We start from the raw sequence: 21107 nt of genomic DNA on the forward strand, positions 1-21107 counted from the left end.
CACACACACACACACACACAAAGCTTGCTGTCCACACTGCTCTGAGCAGAGCCTCTTACACTGAGTAAGGTTTCACCCCCAACCTGTCCTCCCGCCCTCAGTTCCCCACCCCTCCTGTGCCTCCCTCATCCTCTTCCCCTCCTCCAGCTTTCCCTGCTCCTGATCCATGTCCTCCTTCTCCAGGATGTTAGCCACTTGAGGGAAGAGCAGGGGTGCTTGCATTTATGGTGTGCTTTCTGTTTTCCCTCTCTCCTTTTCTCCTGATTTGCCCCCTCTGCTGTGTGTTCAGATTTTTCTTGTATTATGTTTTTCTGCTGTCACTGTATATTTTTACTGCCAGATTTCTTAGAGAATCCTGTTCTCTTTGGCTCAATTTTTTCATTTCTTGCTCCCTTTCACCTGGTCACACGACTCTATACCTAGTAAATGGCCCTTTACTTAGGAAGATGTGGATATAAGTATTTTTATTTATTTATTTCATTACATAGGAATGTATTTTTTGCTTTGTTTTAATATTAATCCACATTTAGTTCACTAATAAGAGGAATCTATGAGACAGAAGAACTCCAGGTCAGCCATCCAGGTTGGAGCCAATGTCATCATATTTTCCCAGACTTGGTTAAGAAAGGTCTCTGCTTCAAGTCAAGGTTGCCATTTTTAAACGAGCAGTCCCTAGTTGGAAAATTTAGAGCTCTCTCCTGCTGCTTCTTATGCTCGCCACTTAGCAAGGTCAGGGAGCTTTTGGCCTCCTATGTGGAGGAATATCACTGTATATCCCTTATGCTTTATGATTACTGAATCAAACAATATGTGTATATTTGTTTAAGGAATTGTGACATTTTGATATTAAGCTGCAACATGCATTTAAGCAAATCGCTGGCTTCCCTAAGTGCTCAGTTTCACCTTAATCATTCAGAAGTATTCTCAGACTCTGAGCCTGACCTTATGCTCTTTTCATTGTCCGAAGGGAAAATCGAGCCTTCTGAAATTGTCCAGTCTCTCCAGATGCTCGGTTTACATATTTCTGAAAAGCAAGCAGAGCTGATTCTTCAAAGGTAAGCCCTTCATCAATCGGACAAACTACTTTTGAATTTTACTGTACTATCTTGTTTTCAATGGTGGTTTCTAAGTGTCTCTTTAAAATGCCTCCCTCTGTTTCAGCACACCTCATCACACCTGCCTGCTATGGTTCCTTCCTTCCTTTATTCCCTTCTGTGTCTACATGAACACAAGCTATCCACAGTGCAGGGATGCTCAAGCTGGGCCAGCTCTTTGTCAAGAGTCCTTAGGGGCACCAGGACAGCAGTACATCATGTCTAGAGATAGGGGCTAAGGGACTCAGTGTTACTTCAAACATTTACTTTATCTATTTTGTGTAATGGGTGTTTTGTGTGCATCTATGTCCCTGCTTCACCTCCATGCTTGGTGTCTGTGAAACAGAAGGGGTGTTAGGTCTCCTGGAACTGGAGTTACAGATGGCTGTGAACCACCATATCCGTGCTACGACCTGAACTCAGGTCCCCTGCAAGAGTACTTGGTGTTTTTAGTCTCTGATTTTTCTCTCCAGCCCCTGGCTGTTACTTTTTAAATCAACTTATTTTCTCCCTTGTTTTAAATCAAGTACTAGCACCTTTTAACTCTCTAAGGTAACGAGGTTCACTATGACATTTTCTGGAATGTTCCACAGTCACATTCACCTCTCCATCAAACTCTCATCTTGCTTCCCACCTGAGGGCCTCCTTCACTCAGAAAGTTCCCCTTCTAGTTTCATCTTTAAAAATGATCTTGATTCTGCATAAAAGAAAACATGTAATATTTGTTTTTCTTATTATGATTATCTCCAGTTCCATCCATTTCCCTGCAAATGACATAATTTCTTTACTCTTTATAGAGGTCAATTCTCTGGTGTGTGTGTGTGTGTGTGTGTGTGTGTGTGTCTATTTTCTCCATCTGTTGATAAACATCTAGGCTGCTTCCATGTCTTGGCTATTGTGAGCCATGCAGCCATGAACACAGATGAGAAGTGCCTGTGAGGTGTGCTTTAGGGTCCTTGGGTACTTTCCCAGAAGTGCAATGGTAGGATGCCATGCCAGCTCTAGGGTTAGTTTTCTGAGGACTCTCCATGCTGACTTCCATAGTGACTGCATGATTACATTCTCACCAACAGGGTAAAGCTAGGTCAAAATGATTTTAATTTACATTTCTCTGATGGCTGAGGACTGTTGAACGTTTTCCACGTATTTTTTGCCCCTTTATGAATCTTCTCTTGAGAACTGTCCAACTCATTTGGCCATTAGATTATTTGTGGGTTTTCTGGTGTTTAATTACATTTTTTCTCATTTATTCATTTTGATAAAGAGGCTGTCTGTTGAGGAGAATCAGGTGTCTGTGGCCCGGCACTTTGCTCTAATCTCTTGATCTAAGTGTCTGTTTGGTCTTGGTACTGTGCTACTGTTGTTGCTGTTGCTTTGTAGCATAATTTAGCATCAGGTTAGGGTGATACCTCCAGCCTTATTCTTTTTAGCTCAGAATTGGTTTAGCTATTTAGGGTCTTCTGTGCTTTTATACGAATTTTAAAATTGTTTCTTTACGTTCTGTGAGGAACACCACTAGAATTTTACTAGGGATTAAACTGAATCTGTAGATTGCTTCTAGTCACATGGTGATTTGAACGCTAGCCATCCTATCAGTCCACGAGCATGGAAGCTCTTTCCATCTGTTAGTGCCTTCCCTTTCTCTTCAGTATTTTATACATGAAGTGTTTGTCGAGAAGACTTTTCACTTTCTTGTCTAGGTTTGTTTCCAGTATTTATATTTCCCCCTCCTTACAATGCTTGCTATTGGTATATAGAAAAGCTGCTGGATTCTATACGTCACTTTTCTCCTTCACTACTCTACAGAGTGTAACGAGATCCAAGTGTTTTCTGGTAGAATCTTTAGGGTCTTTTAAATATGGGATCATATTATTATCTGGAAAAAAGGGTAATTTAACTTGTTTCCTTCTTATTTGTATGTCTTTGATTCCTTCCTTGCCTTACTACTCTTGCTAAAGCTTCAGACACTGTACTAACTAGTGGAAACACTGAACACCCTAGCTCGTTCTTGATCTTAGAGGTAATTCTTTCATTTTACCCCATTCAATATAAAGTCGTCTGTAGGTTTGTCACAGGTAGCTTTTATTATGCTGAGCGATGATCCTTCTGCTCCTAGCTTTTCAGGACTTTTATCCTAGAGAGATGTAAAATTTTGTCAAATGTTTTTCTTGCATCTATTGAGACAATCATATGACTTCTGTCCTTGAATCTACTATGTGCTATATTTATGTTATTGGCTTGTATATGTTGTGAATCTACTATGTGCTATATTTATGTTATTGGCTTGTATATGTTGTGAATCTACTATGTGCTATATTTATGTTATTGGCTTGTATATGTTGAGTCATTTAAATATTTTATGCGTATGAATGTTGGGCTGGTGGTGTGTGTGTGTGTGTGTGTATACCATGTGCATGCAGTACCCATAGAGGTGAGAACAGGGCATCAGATCCTTTGGAACTGCAGTTACAGACAGTCAAAGCTACCACGTAGTATCGGACTGTGTGTTTGGCTTGCAGCTGGGCTGCTTGAGCGCCTGCCTGCAAGGCACTCAGGGGAGGCAGAACACAGTTTGTGAGAACACAGTCTGCGATTGGGGTTTCAGCCCGTGTTTTACCCGATGAGAAAGAGAAGAATCTGGGATGAATGCTGTGGCTCCCCAGGTCCGGTACTGAGATGCCGCTGGGCACCTCAGGGAGTTGGGAACGGGGTGGGGGGTGTGCCAGGCAGGAAGGGGATAGCTGAGCCCAGGACCAGGGTAGAATCTGGTTTGGTTCTGACTGAGTGCAGAAAGTACGGAGGGACTGGGGCCGGAAGAGAGAAGGACTTCTCCGGGAAATAAAACGAGGCTCCTTATGACAACCCCCTCACCCCCCCCCACACACACCCCGATCCTTGATGAAGAAGAGGGTCTTTGCTTGTCCAAATTGCTCTATTTGATGGTGGATGTGAAGCCATACACTTTACTCAGGGTTAACCAGGGATTAAGCATCTTTTGTGGGAAGGAATGCCCAGGAAGGGAAGCTCGCTGGCTAAACACTTGGTGCCTCATTAGCATGGAGAACTCCAGGTTTATTTGCTACAATGACTGGTTGGCATAGTCCTCTCAGTGGGATGCTGTGGTTCCGTGTTCCTCATCAGCTAGGTTGGCAGGGAGCTGGCCTCACGCCTACTGTTCTCAATTCTGAGACATGCCGGGGGTTAGGCTGGCTCAGCCTTATCAGTTCTTCTGTCTGGTGTCATGGTCCACTTGCCCCACAATGTAGGTGCTGGATTGAACCCAGATCCTCTGGAAGAGCAGCTAGTGCTCTGACTCCAGTCCCTGTTTCTTACATCCTTGGAAGGAAACTGACCTGATCACGGTGCATAATCTTTTCGAAGTGTAATTGTCTTCGGTTTACGTGCAAATATTTTATTGAGAATTTTTGTGTCATAATGAAACAAAGAGTTAGTTCTTTGAAAAAGCAAAGATTGACAAACCCTTAGATTGATAGAGAATGGGTTCCCCCCTGTCTTGTTTAAGGCCAGAATAGTTTTCTTTTATTTCCTTTAACAGCATTAGGAATAAAGCAAATTCTTTTTTTTTAAAGATTTATTTATTATTTTATGTAAGTACACTGTAGCTGTCTTCAGACACACCAGAAGAGGGAGTCAGATCTTGTTACGGATGGTTGTGAGCCACCATGTGGTTGCTGGGATTTGAACTCTGGACCTTCGGAAGAGCAGTCGGGTGCTCTTACCCACTGAGCCATCTCACCAGCCCAGGAATAAAGCAAATTCTAGTTCTGAGCTTTACAAAGGATCCAAGTGCATTACCAGCCAGGTTATGTGCTGCATAACAAAACACCCAGGTGGACACATGCTTCCCCATGATGTGGCTCAGAGCAGAAACACAGGCAGATTTTGACTGGAAAACAGTAAAATTGTGGGATGTTTCTCAGGTGGCATTTCCCAATAGAGCATGCTCATGAAAGAGAAGTTGGGGTGAGATGCTAAATCATTGCACAAGAAACAGAAAATGCTGATGAAATCAAAGCTGCTAATACTGCAACCCAGAATTCATTTTAAGCGCAAGCAGCGAGCAGGGTTCTCAGCAGATGCGGAGCGTTGACGCCTTTGCTTTGGGACAAGTAAAGGCTGAACTACAATTTTATACGTAAGCACATCAAAACAGAAAACAGCAGGGAAAACACAATAATAAGTATCTGAAAATTGCATTTTTGTATGCCACCTGCGTGTGTCGCTGTCATATAAATTATTGAGCAAACTGTGAGGAAACACCAAAAGAGTTTTCCCCAGACACTTTAGCTCAATACCTAACCAAGCTCCTTGAGTATGTCTGGTATGACTTCTCATTGTCTATAGGAAAATCTCATAGAATGGACTTTCTGTCATGAAGTTTATTAAAACAACGACAACGACAACAACAACAAAAACACCCCAGAGTTTGTTACCACTTACACCTGTAAGATGACAGCATGATATGTTTAGAATTGAAAATGCAGATTTCTCAAAACTCAAAACATCAGTCATTTAGAATTAAATTCTTTAGACTCACTGCTAATTTTCTCTATCTATCTATCTATCTATCTATCTATCTATCTATCTATCTATCTATCTATCTATCTATCATCTATCTATTTTTTTTTTGAGACAGGATTTCTCTGTACCCCTGGTTGTACTGGAACTCACTCTGTAGACCAGGCTAGTCTTGAACTCAGAGATCCACCTGCCTCTGCCTCCCAATTTTTGCTGGGATTAAAGATAGGTGCCACCATGCTCAGTATGCTAATTTTCTTTCATTGCTAAAAATTGGAGTAGAAAATTGATAGTGTATTTTGAATCTATTTCAAAATTATACCCACATGTTGCAAGCATAGGGTGTTAAGCAATAATCCTGCACTGGTGACGAGGGGAAAAGGACCCTGAGCCCATTCATTTTCACCTCTCAACATTTCGTTGTCCAGTTTTTGTGTCCTTCAGCCGAGTGACTTTGAGTTTGACAGAACCCTAAAGGCAATCTGCAGTGGGATCTCTCTGTAGTATTTGGATCTACTTTTCTCCAAATAGTGAAAGTGACTGGAAAAGACCATAATCCATAGATTCTATTTTCAGCAATGTATAATTGCAAGTAGTATATTTTTCTTGAAGATGGAATCCAGGGCCTACATGCCCGCTAACCAAATGCCCTGTCACTGAACCTCTTAAACCTGCCAAGGGTTTTTTTTTTGTTTGTTTGTCTTGTTTTGTTTTGTTTTGTTTTAGTTCAGTACGAGTGTTAAGTTGGAAAGCAGATGTTCATTCTGTAAAGTAGGCAATAATGTTGGCTCTGCGAGTTTATCATTCATTTATCTTGTTCTTTAATCATCTGTTTAAACTTTCAGCATCGACTCTGATGGGACGATGACCGTGGACTGGAATGAATGGAGGGATTACTTTTTATTTAACCCTGTGACAGACATTGAGGAAATTATCCGTTTCTGGAAACACTCTACTGTAAGTCTGCTTTATGGATCTGTAGCTCCAAGCCACAGGCATAGTGCTGATGCAGGAAACACACCTCAAGGGAGACAAACAGAGTTTATTCTGTTTTGAAATGAGGGACCCTAGCCTGGTAACATAGATTCAGGTTGCCCTAAATTCAATGTCCCAACATGGAAATAGTTCCATGAGGTTTTGTTTTGTTTTGTTTTGTTTTGTTTTAAATAGTAACGGGGCAAGCAAAATCATAACTCAGGACACTTTTCAAATACATTGGTAGAAACATCAGATAGATGGCTTACAGCAAAGTAGGGAAATTTCTACTATGGACCTCAGATGTTGTGTGATGATGCTCTTAGCCCTTGTGTTGGTGGAATCTAGGGGTCATTCATGTCTTCCAAAGGGTTTATGTAATAGCCACAAGGATGCTAGGCTACACACAGAGGTGGGCAGTAAATACATATTAAGGGGAATGAAGACAGTTAAGATAGGCTGGCTCTAGACTTGCATGTTAGGCTACACACAGAGGTGGGCAGTAAATACATATTAAGGGGAATGAAGACAGTTAAGATAGGTTGGCTCTAGACTTGTAGCACTGCAAGCTTTCCACATCACTGAAGTTCTGATCAGGCTGTTAGTCTTCACAGTTGCTTATCCTTAATGGAGCTCTGGTTCACAGTAGTTACCACCCAAGAGCATCAAAACACCTTGGGAAGGGTGGCCAAGTCTCAAGAGAGTACCGGGATCTATTTGATTTCTACAGTTCTGTTTATTCTGTTAGGCACAGGATTATAGAATATCTTTAAAGCTCCCCCCCCCCCCCCCCGCAAGGTAGTATAAATACAGCTTTTCTCAAAACTTGGAGGAAGTCCTATCTTGATGAACAAGCTGTCTGGCTCTCATTAGCATGTGCTGCTTCTGCTATGGGGAAGTCTGGTAGTCCGATGACACACATTACCAAAGTCATTCCTGTGCATCCAGATAGCTAAAGATGTTATGGCCTCGGGTCCCTGAACCTTTGCTTATTTAGGCTGCCTTGACTCATTGCCGACATAAGGTATTGCATTACTCACTGAATGCTAGGGAATAACTTTGACTCATGTGGTTGGCATTTCCTGCCAGTTTATACTTCACAAATTTTTTATTGTGATTCTTTCATTAGCATTCTGGCAAAATATATTGGTATAAATTAGGTTTGTCACACAGTCTGTTTCTTGAAGCCTCTGGGGACCTTCTGCAGGCTCTCCCACCCCTCAACCTGTGGATTTGTTCTCTATACTTGGAGGGAAGTGTCTTTGACTCCCACTTAATACTCTGAGAGTTCACACTGTCACCAGTAACAATGTCTACGTTTACACAGAACATCATAAAATCAATTATGACTATACATTTTATACTGTGAACTTTGTATTATATCTTTGGGGATAGTTGTTAACATTTGATGTTATAATCATAAATTCATTTTATTGGGAACAAATGGAAGAAGAGAGAGTTACTACCAGCTTGGTTTATTACCTTTCATTCTTGCCCATAAAGTTTATGACAAGGTCATTTTATATGTGTGGTGCTAGGATCTGGAACATGTTAGGAAAGTGCTCTGTGACCTAGTTATACCCACCACAGCATTTAAATAATTAAGTTGCAAAAACAATTATGTGGGCTCGCTCCTAACAGTAACAGCTCCGACACAAAAAGAAAGTTCTGGGCTTATCTGTTTGCGACTGAAGAACTGTGGGATCTCTTTCCATTCCACCAGGGAATTGACATAGGGGATAGTTTAACTATTCCAGATGAATTCACAGAAGATGAGAAAAAATCAGGACAGTGGTGGAGGCAGCTCCTGGCAGGAGGTGTGGCGGGCGCCGTCTCTAGAACGAGCACCGCTCCTTTGGATCGCCTCAAGGTCATGATGCAGGTGAGCAGCGTGCCTTATGCTCCCTTTATATCTTAGGAAATATTATTCTACCATTACCCCTCAGATTAGTCTCATGTCTAAGTATTTGGTGCTGTCACACTAAACCGTAAATCGTTAGTACTTGTATGTAATGAAATATTAGTCTTTGGTATTCCGTGACTTTAAATGTTCAATTAAAAACCCTTCACTGCTATTATAGGGTTCTCATTAAATTACTCATGTTTTCTTTGATCTTATGACTTGAGAAAGCAGAGGATTTCTCAAGTCTAGAGTTTTGGTGACAAGAATGTAATTTCAAAAGTGATTCTAGATCTAAGGTTAGCAGAAAAGACCTGGGTTTCCAGGCAGAGTTGGCTACTTACAGGCATTGGGCTGGTCATGAGGAGAGAAGAGAAAAGAAAGGATATCCATTTGTGCACGTGACAGGGACCCATTTAATATTCACAGCAGCCTGAAAAGCAGGTGGTTCGGCTTCATTTTGCATATGTAGAAACTCAGGGGGTAAAATTAACATTTCCTTGATGAAAAAGAGGAGATGAAGCACAATAGAGCTTAACAGCCAGTGCCTTGGTTCCTAAACTTCATGTGACCTCTGAGATCTCATGTTTCCTCCATCCCACAATGGGCAGAGTGTCTAACAAGGATGGCTCTGAAGTTTAGCTTATATAAGCACTGGCATATGTCCTAGAAGAACATAGTGGCTGCCTAAGAATGTTTTTATTTTATGTGTATGGGCATTCTGCCCAGATGTATGTATTCTGCCCAGATGTGCGTATGGGCACCCTATGCATGCAATGGCCGTGGAGCCTCTGACACTGGAGTTACAGATGCCGTGTGTGTGTGTGTGTGTGTGTGTGTGTGTGTGTGTGTGTGTGTGTGTGTGTGGTGTGTGGTAGGAACCAAACCTGTGTCCCCAGGGCCGTCCTACAGTTCCTTAAAATGTTTTTAAAGCTGTACAGGCAGCGCTTCTTTTTATTTTTAATTTGTTTGAACAAAATATTTCTGACAGTACTTTAAGTTACCATTCCTTCATGATGCATCCAATTCAAAAATGTGTTTACAAATCTAGCTCTTTATAGAAAATGGGAGAGATTTGATAGAGGCTGTTTTCTTTAGTAAACTGACATCAAGAAAGCACGCATTTTCCCTTGTCATATGTTATCATGAAGTTTATTATTTAAAACAAAATGGATCTGTTAGGATTGTAATTTCCACACACCTGCAGGCCTTTCCAAAGTCTCCTTTCAGGTTTAATACTTCACTAGATGGCCTTATAAAAACACGGACTCATGGTCTTGGTTGATTACCAGGAAGAAATAAAGAAATAAAGATTCAAATCAGCCAAGGATAGGAAGCGCAGGGGCAGAATCCAGGGAAGTTCCAAGTGCAGGCTGCTTTTGTCTATGCCCTGTGCAGCCCTAATGCCTTCCTTTCCTGGTGTTGACATGTGGCATCGCGGTAGTATCCCATGGCTCTTTGCTTTTACCTTTAGGTTCATGGTTCCAAATCAATGAATATATTTGGAGGCTTTCGGCAGATGGTAAAGGAAGGAGGAATCCGTTCCCTTTGGAGAGGAAATGGCACCAATGTCATCAAAATAGCTCCCGAGACAGCTGTGAAGTTCTGGGCTTATGAACAGGTAATTGTTATCATCCGTGGAAATGACTAACAAAAGGAGCTAGCTGACTAACTCAGTAAATGCAGTGCCTTCATGCCTAATACCTCACAAGGAGATTCCTTATGGGAGCCTAGAATTAGATAAACTCGGCGACTCCACACAGCTGAATTCTCGGATTTTTGGATGCCATAAACCCATTTATAGAGGGAGGCAGTCAGCGTAAGCCTGACTTTTCTGCTAGGACTGAGGGTAGAGGGTACATCTCAAGGCATCTTAGCCCACCGTAAACGAACTGATTCCTAGGATCTGATTTGTGTTTTGCCACCACAGAATACCACTGAAGGTGTGATTTAAACAATAGAAACTTCTATCTCACAGTTCTCAAGCTTATGGAGAGTCAGATCAAGGGTCCAGGCAGGGGAGACCCTCCTCCTGGCTTCTTGCTCTACAGTCATATAGCCTGGATGCATAGTTTGGCAGAGTGTAAGCAGGGCGTACGCACCTTCCAATAAGGATGCTAGCTCTATCCTGAGGCCTCAGAATCTCTTCTAAGCATAATTGTTTCCAAAGACTGCATCTCTTAATATCATAGCAATGGTGGTTAGGATTTAACGTAAGAATTTGGGAGGGGCACAATTACCTTATAGTAGATATTAATATGCATCTTCAACTAACTTCCTTCCTTCCTTCCTTCCTTCCTTCCTTCCTTCCTTCCTTTTTACAGTACAAGAAGTTGCTTACCGAGGAAGGACAAAAATTAGGGACCTTTGAGAGGTTTATCTCTGGTTCCATGGCTGGAGCAACTGCTCAGACTTTTATTTACCCCATGGAGGTAAGTACCATCTTGGGCTGGCTGCTTGCTGGCATAGGAACTGTCTAGCTGAACTTGTGTACTAAGTTAATCCAAACTCAATAGTTTAAAGAAGCCTTTACCATCTCACAGTTTGGCAACTGGGAGTCTGGGTTTCTCTGGCTCCAGTTTTTTTTACCACTTCTTGTCAGGGTGTCAGCCAGGGATGCGGTCCTCTAGAGGCTAACTAACGCCTGGGGTGTGTCTGCTTTAAGGCTCACTCTTGTGGCTGCTGCCAGGCCCCACTGGCTGTGGGCTGGAAATCTCGTTCTCTCACGAAAGCCTTTCTAGATGCTCTGTGTATCAGCACAGCATGGTCGCTTGCTTCCTTTATAGTCAGCACCATGAGTGAGAAGAGAGAAAGACTGTGAGGAATGAAAACTGCTGTCTGCTGTCACTTTCACTGTACCCTGCTGGCTACACAGACTGACCCTGGTGCCATGTGGGAGAGGACTGTGCAAAGCAGGGCATCCATCCCTGGAGACAGGACCCTCAGGGGACATATCAGAGGCTGGCCATCACAGTGCTGATGCAGAATATTCCTCTCATTGCTCTCCAGGGAGCTTTTGTCCTCTAACCCCAGTAATGGAAGGACAGTAATACCATCTAGACATCATTCCAGTAAATCATGGGCTGGCTACGGATCGTGGGCCACCTGAGGACTGCTGTGTATAGATAGGCTCCGTTGCTGTTACTCCTGAAGAAGTCAGGGAGAAAGCAAAGGAAAAGCAAAGGACATGTGACAGACCTCACATTTGAGGCTCACCAAGACTGAAACAGTTACTACTTGGCCTTTGCAAAAAGTGTTGGCCAACTCCGGCTTTAGAGCAAAATTAACACTGTAGATGGGGATAATTTTATGGATACAACTAGGATTTCCCAATAACTGATTAAGACCTAAAGCAAAATATAACCTTAACTTGACTCTCTTTGACATACTCATGCCAGTAGATGTGTGTGTGTGTATGTATACATGTGTGTATATGTGTGTGCATGTCTGTGTATGTGTTCATGCGTGTATATGTGTGTCTATGCATGTATGTATATGTGTGCATGTGTGTGTGCGTGTACATGTTTGTGTGGATGCATATGCATGTGCATACATCTGTAAGGGACAGAGGTCAACCCAGAGGTCATTCATCAGGAGACACTATGTACCTTGCTTTTGAGACTGGGTCTCTCACTGGCCTAAGCTCAATGTACAGTCTTGGTTGATTGGCCGGGAGATGCGCCTGTCTTACCTCCCCAGGGATCTCATCCATCCCCAGGCCTGGCTGCTTACGTGGGTTTTTCGAGTCAAACCCAAGTCCTCATGTTGGTGCTGTACGTGCTCTGTAGACTGAGCTACCCCTGAGTCTCTAGAGATGATGCCACACACCCTTCATTTCAACTAAAACTTTCCACCTCTCCACCTTCCGTCCTGTGCTTTGGGCTGAAGTCACTGGAGTCCCCAGTGCCAGCATTCATCTTCCTTGCCAGCTAATTTTATTAGGACAAAAAAAATGATTATCTGGTCCACATTTATTTTTTGTTTCTTGGCAAAGCCCTCCTTCAGACTCTATGAAATAATTGGCCCTCCCTGGCTTGAATGTTAGCCTCTCAGTGGAAGTAACACCCGAATCTATCAACAGACTGCACATTCTCTTGAGAGATAGAATCTGCTAGTGCTTTATAAAGTCAATATTTTTGAATTGTTCGATGTAAAATGAGAATGATATTGTGTTGCATCCTTTGGGAATCTAGGTTTTGAAAACCCGGCTAGCTGTAGCCAAAACTGGACAATACTCCGGAATATACGGTTGTGCCAAGAAGATTTTGAAACACGAAGGCTTTGGGGCTTTTTACAAAGGCTACATTCCCAATTTACTAGGCATCATTCCTTACGCAGGCATTGATCTCGCTGTGTACGAGGTGAGTGAGGGGACAGCAGCACTTCAGTGTGCGGGGTAGGTGGATAGCTGGTTGCCATGGACTCTGACCGTGCCAAGGCCGGGAGAGTGGAGGAGAATGGTTGGGGGCTGGGCTTTCTGTCTGCAGGTGTGTCTTCTGATCCTTTCAGCACCCAGCTCTGTGTCCTCATTTTTATAAAATAATAACTTCATTTTATTTTGAACAGCTTTATTGAGATACAATCCCCATGGCAGGAGTTTCATCCACTTAAAGCAAACAATTTAAAGACTTTTGGACTATCACATTGTTAACTTTTGAAATTATGAGAAAACAGAACTGAAAACTCCCTTTTAACCTATGAAATTCAGTAACATTTAGTATAGTCACTCTAGTGTGCAGCCTTCACTACTGTAAGTTCCCAAAGCGCTTCCTTACCAACCAAAACTATTATGCAATAACTGTCTACCTCGCCTTTCCCTTAACCCCAGAACCTCTAATTTATCCCCAGTCTCTGAGTTTATGTATCTTAGGTGTTTCATCAGTGGAGTTGGACATATTATGTGTGTCTGACTTACCTCACTTAACATAATGCCTTCAAGGTTCATTCATGCCTCATACTCTAGTCTTCTTCCTGGTTCAATAACAAATCCATCATGTAAGACGTGCAATCATGTGCCATATAATAATGTTTGGGCCATGAGAGGCCACTTATATATGACGAGGTTGCTGCAGATTATAATGGAGCTGAAAAATATGTGCTACTTGGTGATGTTTTGGGTGTTTAAACATCAGTAGCTCAAGGCATGGCCCACGTGACTGGGATGATGTTGGTATAAAGACACCGACTCTGAAGCCTGTTGATATTCTGCAACAGTGATAAATGATTGCTGCTGATTCTTTATTCTCTGTATTGAACCTTTCATATGAAATTTATTTTAAAAAGTAGGAACAGAGGAGGCATTCCCAAACGCCTCCTACTAAGCCAGCATCCTTCCAAGATAAAAATCTCGATATTTTAACAATCTGTGTCGAGTCAACTACAATTATATACAAGGCCCCACTCCTTCACACCTCTGGGTACCCCTGTCCTGTTTTGATGACAAGCAGTGTGTCTTTTTACAGTGTGTCCTCTAACATGGGTTTACAATGAGTTCTTGTCCTTTTATTTTTGAAAACTATACTAGATTTCAAAGCTATTTACATACCCGCATTACAATATCATAAGGCTGTCATTTTCTATTTATTCACTTTCACCGTGGACTTTCTGTGTTTTCTGCTGCTGTCTGTTGCCATTTTGTTTGAGACTAAAGGTTGCCTTTTTGTCATCTCTCGCAGGTCTAGTGGTGGCACTTTCTTTCAGCTTTTATTTGTCTGTGGAGCTCTTAATTTCTTCTTTGTATTCAAAAGACAGTTTTGTCTATATACTGTTTGCCAGGGTTTTGTTATTTAAATTTAGCACTTTGAATATAACACCCTGACAACTCCCAACCCACAAGGCTTCTGTTGAGAAATACAACATTATCAAACAAACAAACAAATAAAAAAAACTTAAAATAGTTAAGTTAAAGTAATGGTTATATTTTTAAATTATTGTTCTGATAAGATGCCACAACCGAGGCAACTTATAAGAAAGTGTTTATTTGGGGCTTAACATTTTCAGAGTGTGAGTCCATGACCAGCATGGCAGCAGCCAGGCAGGCAGGCATGGTGCTGGAGCAGTAGCTGAGAGCTCACGTCCTTATCTACAAGTAAGAGTCAGAGAGAGCTAACTAGGAATGGGTGGGTTTGTAAGCCTCAAAGCTCACCTGCAGTGACATTCTTCCTCCCAGACAATTTCACTAACTAGGGGCCAAGATTTCAAACCTGTGAGACTATGGGGGCCATTCTCATTCAATCTACTACAAATATATAATGTCTTAGTATATATTTTTTGTGCTCCAAGTAATTTACTTTTAAAGAGTTGACTGACTACACAAAACAACCCTGGAGATGTTCACATTAACGCAGTGGCTGAATGAGCCATTTTGATGGATTTCTTCTTTGTTTCTGGCGCAGCTTTTGAAGTCTTATTGGCTGGATAACTTTGCCAAAGACTCGGTCAACCCTGGCGTGATGGTGCTGCTGAGCTGTGGAGCCCTATCCAGCACCTGTGGGCAGCTGGCCAGCTACCCCCTGGCTTTGGTGAGAACTCGCATGCAGGCTCAAGGTGAGTTTGGGTTCCAGGATGGCCATGGTGACACTTCATGGATTTCTCTGTCTCTTTCTGTCTCTCTCTGTCTGTCTCTCCCTGTCTCTTTCTCTGTATGTTATTGTTACTCCTTTATAGAAATAACCCTTGTTTTAAGAGCCTAAGGTCTAACATGTGCTCAGGTCTTAGCACTCTCCCCTCCCCCAGCCCACTCCCCTTCCCACCAGCTCCCCTCTCCTGTGTTGTCTTCTATGAATAGAGATTAGCTGCAGTATGTATAAAGAATTTGGCGGGGGTGGGGGTGGGTATGGGGGACCTTTGGGATAGCATTGAAAATGTAAACGAGGAAAATACCTAATTAAAAAAAAGATTAAAAAAAAAAGAAAGATAGCTCAGTTGTAAAGAACACTTGATACTCTTGCAAAGGACCCAGGTTCAATTCCCACCACTTATATGGCCGCTCACAATCATCTATATCTTCAGTTCCAAGGAATCTGACTCCTTCTGGACTCTGAGAGCACTGTACACATGGGGTACACACATGCATACCTATAAGAAAAAATATTCATATACATAAAATAAAAAACAAGATTAAAAAAAAAAGAATTTGGCATTTGCTAAACTCTTGAAGTGAGTGGTGGCCTGACTGCTTGTCAGTGCTGTTCAGACCCCAGGCTTGGCACGGAGTCCTCCCCTCTGTGACAGTCTCTCTGCTGGCTCCCAGGCTGTGATACCCCTACCCTCCTGCCACTTCCTGACTGCTGTCTTCCTGCTGTTTCTGGCTGACTGCCCCATGGAAACATGAACTCTTTGTCTTTCTTTTCCGCTCTTCTTTTTCCCCTGGTCATATTCATCTACTATAACTTCTCTTATGAAAGCACACTGGCTGGGCACCTGGGCCCCACCCCACCCTTCTTCCCAATGCAGCCATCCCTCTTTCAACCAGTCACTCACTCAGAAAAACTCTTTTCAAGACATGCTATGGAATGGATGCTAGGGTTAGAAAATGCAGCAAGTCAGGTGTGAATCGGTCACTGTGGAGTGGAAAAGCCATGGGTGCGACCAGAACATGGCCCTTTAAAACTCCTCATGGCACCAGTTCTAGCCTAATCCCAGTGGATGCCTCAGGCTGCAGTGCAGGAGCTAGCTGGGCACAGGCCCGCAGTGGTGTATTTGAGGATCTGAGAGCCAATCATGGCTGCAGAGAGGAATGCAAACTAGCAAACTAAATGTGTGCAGTCTCTCAGTTAGCTAGGGTGACCACTTTTGGAGCTTGATGCTACTATCATCCATATTTGGCAAATGACTAACAGGCAAGAACAGTTAAGGAATGTCCACAAGGTTATGAATTTGAGCTGGAGTCAAGCTGGAGTTCAGACCCACTCAGGGATTTAAGCAGATGCCCAGTGAGCTTCCCCCTCCCATCAGCTCCAGTCCTGGCCTAGCATGGCTGCCAAGATCTGCCAATTTTTCATCAAGGCCCAAATATTGTGTCTCTAAAACCATTTTTTAAAAATAACTCTTCAGAGTTTTCAGAATAAATCCCATAGTTCTCAGAGGGGGTTTCGAAGTCTTTATCCATCATATCATGCTTCAGTTTTAGCTCCACCTCTGTTTTCTGACCCCCACTATGCTGCTGTGTGACATTTCCAGACATCTGTCTGTTCACCCAGATATGGCAAGGACAGACCAAAGAAACAGGTCTACCCACGTCTAGCGTAGTGCTTCGGTGAGTTTGGTGGGGTTCTTATTGGAGCTTGGGTGATAGATAGCTCCTTACAGGAGCTTGAATAGCTCAAAGACAGCTGCATCACCAGCAGCTCATTACCCCTCAGCCTGCAATCTGCACAAGCCACCAGCCACAGAAGCTGAATCATCGGAGCTCCCTGCATAACCTGCAAGAGACTTGGGCTGGAGCTTCCTGCCCACAATAGTTATAACTGCTCATGTAACCCCAGGGCTCGGGGAGTGGCCTTGTGAATCATCTAGTTTCAGAAGGTATCTGAGCTTGGTACAGTTTGTTGACTTAGTCTTAGGGACCTCTCTATCCCATGGAAAATGCTTCAACTTATAGGACATAGGCAAATAACCCAACACGTGGGCATCTCCAGCTTCGTGATAGCCTGTGGTTAATAATCACATCCAGCAATTGCCATGTCCTCTCCCCCATGCCTGCTGCAGCCTTTGTCTTTTGTTGTACCAACAGTTTCAGGGCTGCCCCCTCCTCTCACTGCCCCCTTCATTTTTCTTCTCCTCCGTTCTTCACTCTTTTCTCTCCCCCACATTGAGATAATTACAACACCCAGGGCTCTGTACTCTTCCTAAACATCTCCAAATCTCCCCTTTCCTTACTATCCAGAATTTAACCATTCTCGTCAGTGCTTGGGGGTGGTAGAGTGTTGGGCTTCAGTGTCACCAACCACGGGTTCTTGGTTTTGCTAACTAAGGATTCAGGAGACGTTCCTTGTCTTTCCAAGTTTCCAGTTCCTGTGGATGTATTTGTCCTGGAGGACTGGCACGGGGAGTCATTAACCTAGTATCTAGCACACGCCTCATTCCTAATGAGCTGCTGCGCCTGTCACTGTAACACGCTGGCGGGTGGCAAAGAGAGTTGCTTTTGGAACTGGTTTTTATCGATTCTTTGCGTTTAGACCCCATTGTGAATCCTCAAAGGTCTGTTGTGACAATAATTCGACGTGCTTAAATATTGGATTAGCCTGGTTCTCCCCATTTTTGTTTATCTATTTTTGTTTGTCTGCTTATCTGTTTGCTAGCCACGGTAGAAGGAGCCCCGCAGCTGAGCATGGTTGGCCTTTTTCAGCGAATCGTCTCCAAAGAAGGAGTGTCAGGACTTTACAGAGGCATCACCCCAAACTTCATGAAAGTGCTCCCGGCCGTGGGCATCAGCTATGTGGTGTATGAAAATATGAAGCAGACCCTGGGAGTAGCTCAGAAGTGACCAGTCCAAGCCTTTGCTTTTCTGTGGTGACCGAGACTGTCAGTGCTCTCCAGTGACTTCTGGGGTTGCATCAAGTCTATCACAAAGGAAGCTGTTTGCCTCGCCAAAGGGAAGAGTGTAGCCGTGATCACTACAAGCCTTTGGGTTCAGTTTTATACCTTCAGCGATGCTCTGAATCGTAGTTCCAGTAAGTGAAGAAACCACAAAATTGTACTGTATTTTTGCTGATAGAGATCTCTGCCCTGCACCCTAAATCTGAAAATGTACTGGCTTGAGATGAAATCATTTTGTGTGGTAGGATTATAAATCACTAACCTTTGTTCTGATTGGTTCAAGCTCATGTCAATTTTTCTTTTTCACCCAAACTTTAAAAAAATCAAAAATGATCAGAAAGCCTCAGGACTTAAATTGTTTAATATATTTTAGATGTCTTTGTAGATGTAAAAGTTCCCAACAGAGACATTAGTAGAAAAATCACTATATTCAAAGTCTACTTTGCACAGTTTATCTCCTCATCTGTAAGCAGAATAGGAATGAATTATAGAAGGCACATTCAGCGGACAGGAGCCGTGAGGTAATGCTTATTTCAGTGGGCATGCTTCTTTCTACTTGCCCTGCTGTTTGGCCCTAGTTTTAGACCTTGATTGACATTGTTGTTACATTATTGACAGGGGACAGGTCATTTGGAAGATCATATTTATTCGGTCATCACTTTGAAAAGCATCAATGAACAAAACTGTGACTTGTACCATTTCCCAGTGAGCATCTTGGTTTTGTTCATTTTTTTTACTCATTTAATCAAATTCTCTTAATCAGGAAGGCTCCTTGGGACCTTCACAGTAATCTGAAACTGCCCTTCTCCTACTTGAGTGTCAAGTTCAGGTAAATAAACCCTTGTTTCCCTCTTACTGTTGAGGTCTTTGAACCTGTGCTTCTCAAATGGAGCGGCACAAAGCTAAGGCACCAGCACACTTCAATAGTAGTATATATTCATCTACCTGTTTTAATGAAAGGCTCAATCTGCATAATATTCATCTACATATTCACTTGCCTCAAGATTTAGGAAGATGACAGAAAATTTGTAATATCAAGAGCATTTCCTTTTTTTAAACTAAAGCTGATTTTGTAGTCTTTTATGATTTATTTTAAAACTTAGAAAAATATTATTTTTTCTATAAGAAGATGTTTGATAGTCTTAGCCTGGCAATATTGGCACATGCCTTTAGTTCTAGCACTCAGGAGGCAGAGGTGGGCATATCTCTGAGTTTGAGGCCAGCCTGGTCTACAGAGAGAGTTCCAGGGCAGCTAGGGGCACACAGAGAAACCCTGTCTCCAAAACAAAACAACCCCAACCAAACAAAAAAGATAGTTTTAATGTTTTAAGATTTAGTCCATATACTCATTTGGTTTCTGGTAATTTCTATATAGTTGCTTTCTGAAAAGTCTAGTGAAAATCTTTACCTTTAAACCTACCTACCTCTTTTTTTTTTTGAACCAAAGAGAAAGATGGCCTGTGTTTATGAAACTTATTCTAAAACACAGCTTGGTTTGTACTACGGATGCCTGCATTGTCTTGGTATTTTTGTACTATATAAAGAAAGGAGGGGACTCTGCTTCATCTTCGGGGTTATTGTATTTTGGAGTAATACCTAGAATGACAATATTAAGGTACATGATTCACACCTTTTTTAAAATGTGTAACAATTATGGAAATGCATATTACTGTTAATGTCTTTGGAATTTTAAGTTGATAAAAACTATGAAAATGGCCATACTTCATTATGAAATTGAATCGTCTCCCAGTGAACATGTGTAAGGTATGACTGATTTATCTGTACATCTTGTATCTTTTTTGGGGAAAAAACCCTCCTATTGAACACAGCTTATTCTGATATTGCTACATAGTCACTGCTCATTTGTATTAAATATATTTGTCTGTTTTTAAAATGGCTTGTTTTCTAATTGTCCTAGCTCCTCTCTGTTGCTGTGACAAAACACTCTCAAGCAAATCAACTTAGGGAGGAAAGGGCTATTTCACCTTATGGGATACCGTCTGTCACTGAGAGAAGTCAGAGCAGGAAGAAACAGGAACCATGTGGGCTCTTTCCATTTGCAAATGGTAGTGAAGACAGCTGCCCACAGACATGCCCACAGGGACTACCAGAGACATGCCCACAGGCAATACCTCAGTTGAGACTCTTTGCTTTGACAGTTGACAGAACTAATTAGGACACTCATTTTGAAAAGAATTTATAAATAATACATTTTTTTCTTTTTTGGTGTCATGCATTTATAACACCAACGCGGGTTTGAAACAATATACTTTACAGACTGGTTCCCGAGAGTCTTTCTCAACCTTTTGCCTTTCCTGAGCTGCTATGGGTACTGTGCATTTGGGTACAAGGCACTGTTTCACATGGTACTCAACGCCTGACCTTAAGAGCAAGGATTATAGCCCAAGGGGTTTCCAGGACCAAGAAAATTACAAGGTTGCAAGATTAGCATGGCACATCTTGGAAGGGAGGGGTGTTTTTTTTACCTTAAAATTATGGGAAACAGAACACCAGTAAGTTTACTTGTGAGTAATTGAGTAAAGTTTTCTGATACAAATTATAGAATCTGATTCATAAAAATGAAACAAGAGTGTGGAGATGAATGGACACAAGCCTTACTAATATTGGAAAGAGCAAAGAGGCAGGGGTAGTGGCCATAAGAAGAAGGGACATGAAGGAGGCCAGGCCAATGCTGATGGCTGGTGGGAAGTGAGCCCAGAGGCAGGTAGTCATGGAAGATGAGGGAAGGCTTCAGGAAGGCGATTAGCTATACAGTTCTCCTTTTCTACTTCCTGGTTCTACAGATGTTCCTTAAACAAGATCTAAATGTCTTTACACTGGGGTTGTAATGGGAAATGGTGGGTAAAGGCCTGTTTCTGATAAACATGTTTCCATTGCAGACAGAATAGGTCCCTACTCTTCGGGTCCCCCTGTCTGCCTGTTCCCTGGGTAGTCTCTCCATCTCTAGGAAGAAGGTAAAATTTTAAAGAGAATTAATTTAGAGACATTAAAATCTACACCTTTCCCTACAAATCACAGAGACTCTCACTTGTAGATTT

At 42.3% G+C, this 21107-nt stretch overlaps 1 protein-coding gene across 1 annotated transcript in view; it reads left to right on the forward strand.

Annotated features, from left to right (window-relative positions):
• Positions 1-19894, forward strand: part of Slc25a24 (solute carrier family 25 (mitochondrial carrier, phosphate carrier), member 24) — a 45261-nt gene extending 25367 nt beyond the window's left edge. Inside the window, exons 3-10 of the mRNA NM_172685.3 lie at positions 968-1055; positions 6479-6590; positions 8332-8490; positions 9983-10129; positions 10833-10940; positions 12702-12869; positions 14904-15054; positions 17811-19894. Coding sequence (NP_766273.1) covers positions 968-1055; positions 6479-6590; positions 8332-8490; positions 9983-10129; positions 10833-10940; positions 12702-12869; positions 14904-15054; positions 17811-17995 — 1118 coding nt within the window. The 3' untranslated portion in view covers positions 17996-19894. The remainder of the gene's footprint in view (positions 1-967; positions 1056-6478; positions 6591-8331; positions 8491-9982; positions 10130-10832; positions 10941-12701; positions 12870-14903; positions 15055-17810) is intronic.
• Positions 19895-21107: the final 1213 nt, after the last annotated feature.

The sequence above is a fragment of the Mus musculus genome, chromosome 3 (assembly GCF_000001635.26).
Source record: "Mus musculus strain C57BL/6J chromosome 3, GRCm38.p6 C57BL/6J".
Lineage (NCBI taxonomy): Eukaryota > Metazoa > Chordata > Mammalia > Rodentia > Muridae > Mus > Mus musculus.